General features: G+C 29.9%; 1 protein-coding gene across 1 annotated transcript; it reads left to right on the top strand.

Annotated features, from left to right (window-relative positions):
* Positions 1 to 3158: 3158 nt before the first annotated feature.
* Positions 3159 to 7309, top strand: LOC108743201 (cuticle protein CP14.6-like). Its single transcript, XM_025973910.1, has 3 exons — positions 3159 to 3214; positions 4724 to 4878; positions 6766 to 7309. Exons 1-3 carry the CDS (start codon positions 3206 to 3208, stop codon positions 7034 to 7036), a joined length of 435 nt encoding a protein of 144 aa, XP_025829695.1. The 5' UTR covers positions 3159 to 3205; the 3' UTR covers positions 7037 to 7309.
* The last annotated feature ends 6 nt before the right edge of the window (positions 7310 to 7315 follow it).

The following is a 7315-nucleotide window of genomic DNA, read 5'->3' as shown; positions in this document are numbered from 1 at the left end:
TTATTAAAAAAATCATATTTAAGTTATTTAACTTAACTACCCCGTCCCCGTCCCGGATTTGAAATAAAAAAATACGGTCACCTTGGTTATATCATATGCAGCACACTTTTAAAGTCCAATTTAAAATTTGTTTAACAATTTGCCTATAATAATTCTTAAAACCAATAGAAAACATTGGAATTTTAGAATTGCTTGGCATATTACTTAAATAAGTAACTTAACATGAGTATAAATTGCCTAAGACCACCTCAAATATGATTCTATTGTCTAAAACTACTTTATAAAGTGAATGAGAAAGGGGATACAACCATTGCTCCATAACACATGACATCTTGTTTTTATATTGCTCTTGTAAAATAAAATCTTAAGAGAATGTATTGAAAGTTAATTAATTCAGAAACCCTAGGAAAAAAATAAACATAATACAATGTTAAAACAATGCAGAACTCTATCCTCCATGTATGCTCACCTCAATTTATTAAAAGATAATCCAAGATGAAATGTTAACAACAACACTATAGAAGACAACTTGCTTTTTCAGTAACATCAAAATGAACTTCAATATCCTCACCCTCTCATTTATCGTCAATTTGTAGAAACGAATTAACTACAGTTTTAAATAAATAAAACAACACATATAATAAAAACCCATCGAAAAGAAAGTAAAATAGTAAAACTTGAAAATGGCGTCGTTTGTTTTCGCACCACACCCATTAGTAATCTGCTGGACATAGATATTGTATAGATAAGGAAATAGTAACCACAGAAAACAAAAGTAGACCGCACTTTTAACCATGTTTTTAATGATAAAAATCTTTATCAGCAATCGTATAAAAAGTTGTAATGTACAATACACAACGTAATAATATCCAGATTAGATAAATATTCAAAATAACATGAAAAGCATTCATTAACATCGACATATAATGAAATTATAATTGTTTTATAAGATTCCTTATCTACCAAATAAACTTACGTAGTTATTTGCTCACAAATTTCGACTAATACTATAACATTTCTAGATTATTTAAATTACAACTATTCTTAGCACTATTTGATTTCATCCAAATTTAAAATATTGGTCATTTTGTGTAGGCAACCCACAATACGACAGTGTATTCTTATTATCAACACAGCAGTACAGCTTTAATTGTTTTATTAAAGACTTCTTTACCAAAGTAATCATTAATAAGTCTGAGCCACGTAATTTTGGATTTTATCCACTCACTACTACATTTTCAAATTTTTGTGCATTCAGTTCGTTTCATAAGAAGTTTTTAATAAAAAAAAACTTAAAAACTGCATCTTTAAATTTAGGGTTGAAAGTGCACTCTACTCATTTCCAACTATAAAATTCTTTTCGTTGACACCACAACTATTTTAATATATTTTGTTACTTGCAGCTTGTTTAATAAGGAAGCAAGTAATTTATCAAGAAATAAAAATGACGCCGTTAAATTGGACTTTTAAAGTGCAGTCTAGTAATTTCTAGCTAGAAAATTCTCTTCATTAATGCCCCACAAATTAAAACGATGTTTTTAAAATGGAGGTGAAAGTAATTGCTAACTACAAAATCCTTTACTCTAATTGTGGCCTGTATTTTAATTTGTTCCTACTCCTCCACTAAAATTTTTGATAACTATTCATAACGTTATAACTTTTGTGTATCTTCATTAATGAGCTTGTATTAAAATAGGGAACAAGTTTAGTTTAAACACTTTTTGATTAAACTTTCAGAGAAAGTTTTGTTTGAAAAATGTTTCAATTAAACTAACAGTGACGGCCAAAATGAGCATATAACAATCTTAATATGCAGCAACATCATCTTGAAATCACTTTTCGATTTTGAACCATAACAAATTTCCTCAAATTAATGAGGGTGACAACAGCAACAAAAATATTTTTCTCATTAATTTGAGGAAATTTGTAGTGGTTCAAAATCGAAAAGTGATTTCAAGTTGATGTTGCATATTAACATTGACCACTATTAGTAATTAATAAAACAATGCCTTTTAATTACATTATAAGCCTCATCAGTTTTACCTACTGCAAAATTTTCTTCTACTTTCTTACACCTCCTATCAATTCACTGTTCGTTAGCTGCCCTACACTTCCTAATTATCGGCACCAATTTGGATATTACAAACTCTCATGCTCCAAATTTTATTCGGTTCGGTTAGTAATTTATTGAGACGCAGTGATGAGATCAAATAAGATTGAAACGACCGTATCAATATTGTTTAGGTATATATGAATGTAAACTGTGTCGTCGTTGAAGTACCTTAATAAAGCCNAAAAAAAAAAAAACGAAAAATACTGTAAATAATAAAGTTTAAAAAGTACCCCAAGTAAAGAGAAATAAAGGAGTTTTGACGAAAATTAATGTAAAATAAAATGTTACTTTTACGTATTCATAGTGCATATCCTACGATTATGGCAAAGAATTATAAGTTATAATCTTTAGACTGAAACAATAAACAAATGGGTAATAAAATTAATTTTTTTGCAGAAGACTCTTTTTATTGAGACGCTCTAAGATGCGGGAAATAAAGAATTCATCTTTTAATGATACGATATAAAGAAGTAAAATTTTCGAAATTTAGTTAATTTCGGAGTAAAGCAATAACTATTTCTGTCTAACTAAAAATCAAAATTTTTAAAAAATATTTAAGACTAAATTTTTGAAAGGATAATTTTCACTAAAAATTCGTTGAAAATATTTACAATCTGATTACACGAAACACGTATCCACGTTTTTTCAATGTGTTGTAGTATTTGAGCTAAGTTCTTTTGGTTTAACTATTTACTTCGCCTTTTATTTTTTTTTTTATTAATGTATTCACAGTAACAATGGGCAATTATAAAGATAAAAAATTAAATTAAACTAAATGTTACGTTATTAAACATCAAAGGTTACATATTGTGTTCGACTTCCTAATGATATTATTCGGATCAGATTTAACAAGAGTTAGATTTAAATGTTTGTTCGTATCGGAAATTTGCGTGGCTACCCTTTAAACCGCTCCTGATTTTGTCCGAGGACAACCATCTCATCGCACAATGTCCTCAACAAATTAATAAGACATCAAATTTCGTAACTGACCACAAAATTGTGGGGATAAAGATCGAGTGTAGGAATGTATACGTTAGTATATAAAAGGTGTCTTTAGTATGCACCTGTTTAGTTATTTGTTTACCATTCATCATGTTTGCGGTAAGTGAATTCGTGAACGTTTATTTCCCTTTAATAAAATAAATAATTGATAGAGTACCAGCGTCCGTCCGTGTAGCATATTAGATATGCAATCGTTCGTTGCACACTATTATTAATTGGTAGCATCAGAACTGACTGCATCCGACATATAAGTTAAATTTCAAATTCAACTTTGCAATTGGCTTTTGTAATAATGTAAAAATAATTATTCCGATTTCATAACTACTTTCGACCTTTTTTAATATTGTGCTAACATTTCCAAAACAAAAATAATTTGAAATAATTTGGATTATATAGGTTCCCATTTGTAAACATAGTAATTTTAAGTAGAATAATAAGCCATTGATGATATACATAAGAATTAGAAAAGTTAAGGCCTCTATATTATAAATAGATCGATTATCTATCGACTTTTTATAGCCGTGGATTGTTTATATTTTCAAAACCATCAAACTAAATCCGTAGTAACAGATATNTACACGTATGGAAATCTATGCAGTATTTGCATTTATACAAACAAAGAAATGTCAGGTGAATGAATGAATTCTATTTTGCCATTCACTTACAACGTAATCCTTAAATGATGATACTTCATCGATATGCAGACATGAATATTTTATTTTAAAAAATTACACTATATGATTGGCAATTTTTTTTATATTATGTTTACACCTTATAATAAGATCTGCTCCGAAATTAAATTTAAATTTCTTGCACTGCAGGATTGAGTAAAAAAGGAAGAAACAAGTTCAATATTTTGTTACGGACACGTCTAAAAATGCAATTTACATTTGTAGGAGTGAAAAACCTAAGTATTGCCAGAAATAGGTATGATAAGTAGCTTTACTGTATATATGACATATAATTTAATATTAATTAAATAGGTGTGTTGCTGCTGCAAACACTAGTACATTGTAGATAGAATAAAATTGGAGCAAATTATGTCTTGCATTTCCGTTGCGAATAACTGACACAAATTCGATGCTTGCATCCAAATCTTCCTTCAGAAAATGTCAAAAAGTCTAGGTCATCCGAGTCATTTTCGATTCTTGCGTAAAACGTAAAAACCTTTTCACAATATGATGGTGTAAACTGCTATTATTTATTTATGTATAAGCAACCACAAGAATAATAAATCTTTGGTTTTGGTCCATCGGGTTTAATGTGGGCAAATGTCAGGTGTGTAGCTTAATCGTTTTAACGAAAATACTCTAAAAAATTACATCCTCCGGCTAATATGCTAATGCTCTTTCGAAATGGCACATAAGTCGTCTGTTGCAAATTATTTATTACTAAATTTATGGAGCTTTACAAAAATGCGAAGGTCGAAAGGTAAAATAGAAACGATTTAAAATGTTTAAAAAGATTTTTTTATCGATGGAAATTGTAAATTATCTGGTATAAATTAGTTAATATTAAAAGTACTAGTTCATTAATTAGTGTGCATAGATAACGTACATACATACATGCGTAAAAGCCCTTTAACGAAGACGTTTTGTTTTGATGTAGCCGCTGGTGTTAATTTTTTGTGTTGGATTTGCGACGGCTTTTCCAGCGATTTCCATCAGTCGGGAGGAACTTGCGCGGTTTGTTCAAAATCCAGCAACAGCTTACATATTAACGTACAACAGAAACGATGATCCTTCGAGAGGTTACGAATATGAGTAAGTATTACATTATTTCCAAATTGATACATATCCTATTCAGGAATTTGTAACAGGGTAAGCCGAAAATCCGTTGCTTTTGAAATTATTTCATTAACGATAAAAAACAAATGCCTACAAAAACAAAGACTCGCCAAAGTTCAAAGTTATGGAACATTATTCTACTGCCATTTTTAAATTACGAGAAAATAAGATTTTTTAAATGAAATTATAATTAAACTACTAAATTTACATAATTTGACATACGAACACTTTTTGTGAAGAATTTTTTCTATAAAAGAATATAAAGGACTTTTTCTGTAAAGAATTGTATTTCCTTTAAAAATAAATTCAGAAAAAAATATCTTGAACATTAACAATCTTTGATGAGCCTGGAACCTCGACTCAAACTTTTGTTGTTAATATTTTCGGCATTAACAAAAGATTTTCAAATTTTGGTCCCACCCTAATGTACATGTAATCCATCAATACACACCTTAATAAATTAGTTGTTAAGGTTGAATTTGACGGCAAATATATAACTGTAGATTTACGCTAGTAAGATTTCATTTCAACTAGGTAGCATCGGAATATGATAATGAACAAAAGTAGTAGTAAAGGCTTCGCTGTGACACTAAATCCCTCATATTAAACAACTGTTTTACATTTTACTCAGTGACTTTAATTCTACATTTAACATCTCTATGTCCGCTTCCGGATAACGTAAATCTACTAACATTAATCACGATCTCCTTTTTTTTTTTAATTCCGGTGAACGATATTTATATTACTTATTACGTCAGAATTTTACACGACAGCATTTGAAAAAATTGGGGACTTTGTTGTAGTGTCCGGTATCCTTGAAGGTATTATAAAATGAACTGATACAATGCTCTGCACACACACATACATCTAGGCATTTAAAACGGATGTAGTTCGTAATATTCTTACTCTTTCCGTTTTAGGGTTTTTGTATTACAAGTCATTTTTCGTCTTTTTTCCCACAATTATCCCATTAACATGGATGTATAATAAGCAATTAAACTTAACAGCTTCACTATACGCACACGTATATACATAGAATTCACACAGGTAGGTTGCTACGTAATAAATAAAGTTTCAAAAAAATGTTTTAATTATTTACGACAATTGTTCAGCCGTGCAATGGTTTCTTCAGGAGGATGAAATATGCCATTTGCAATGCGTTAAAGTTCAAGTCTTTAGCAATGTCCTTTTTATATAAGTTAAGTTAATGAAGTGTAATTAAGTTAAACATGTCATCGGTTTTATCAAAAATTTAAACTAGTAAATGCCAGTAACATGTTTCACTATCAAATGCTCACCGAAGATCAGTTTCATTCATTATTATTATGCAATGTGGAGGACATAGAACAAATGTAGCATTTCGAATTGCAATAATTATTCACTAACGTTCAAAGTTGTATGTACAAACCTGCTTCATTTTTTGGTAATTACTGACCATCACCTATCCGATTCTGAGCTCACATTATTTCTTCTAAATGGTGATGTTGCAAAAATTGCAACATACCTACTCTTACATACGCTGCATACACATTTATTCATTAATAATCTGTTACGTAAGAAGAAAAGAAATAATTGGACAGGTACTGTTATACCTTGAAGGTATAGATATATAAATTTGCTTACACATATCGGATTTTTAAGAATTAACAGTAAGTTACTAGCCAATATTATCAGTTATTGGCATATTATTGCTTAATATTTTCGATAATCGGTTAATTCATTTTCAATTTTTGCCATATTATTTCTTATTTTCGATTATAAACAAATTACAGATTAATGTTTTTAAATATTAACATTATCTATAATGTGTTTGTATAAACGCCCAATATTTATATTTAAATTCAAAGTTGAATTTCTCCATAGAGTTGACCAGAGCGATGGTCAAAGGAAATACGAACAAGCTCAAGTAGTAAACGCCGGCACCGATCAAGAGTCGATTGCTGTTAAAGGATTTTTCTCCTATCTAGGACCTGATGGCATAATCTATACGGTCGGATATACAGCAGACGAGAACGGTTTTCAAGCCGAGGGTGAACATTTGAACAATTCGGCGAACGCGAAGAGAAGAACACCCCAGTTGGGAATCCCCTCAGCAGCAGTTGCTTCTCTCGCGGGTGGAGGTTTAGGGAAATAACACCACGAAATATGGTAATCATGAACGATTAACGGGACAACATTAAGTACAATTAATTAAAAAGAAAAAAACGGTTAATTACACCTCTTTAGTGAGCAATTCTTCTTATAACTCGTAACGAAATAGATGATGTTTCGAAGGAAGATTTAACATCGCACTGTTGAGTTTATTAAAGGTTTTCGTACATTAATATAGTGTTTTTTACTTGTCAGTTACATTTGCATGTAATTTCGTTCCATTTGTGTATATATTTTATTTAAATGTTATATTATTTATTAA

The sequence above is a fragment of the Agrilus planipennis genome, unplaced genomic scaffold, assembly GCF_000699045.2.
Source record: "Agrilus planipennis isolate EAB-ADULT unplaced genomic scaffold, Apla_2.0 scaffold128, whole genome shotgun sequence".
In the NCBI taxonomy this organism is placed as follows: Eukaryota; Metazoa; Arthropoda; class Insecta; order Coleoptera; family Buprestidae; genus Agrilus; species Agrilus planipennis.
This window is presented reverse-complemented; position numbering and strand designations above follow the sequence as displayed.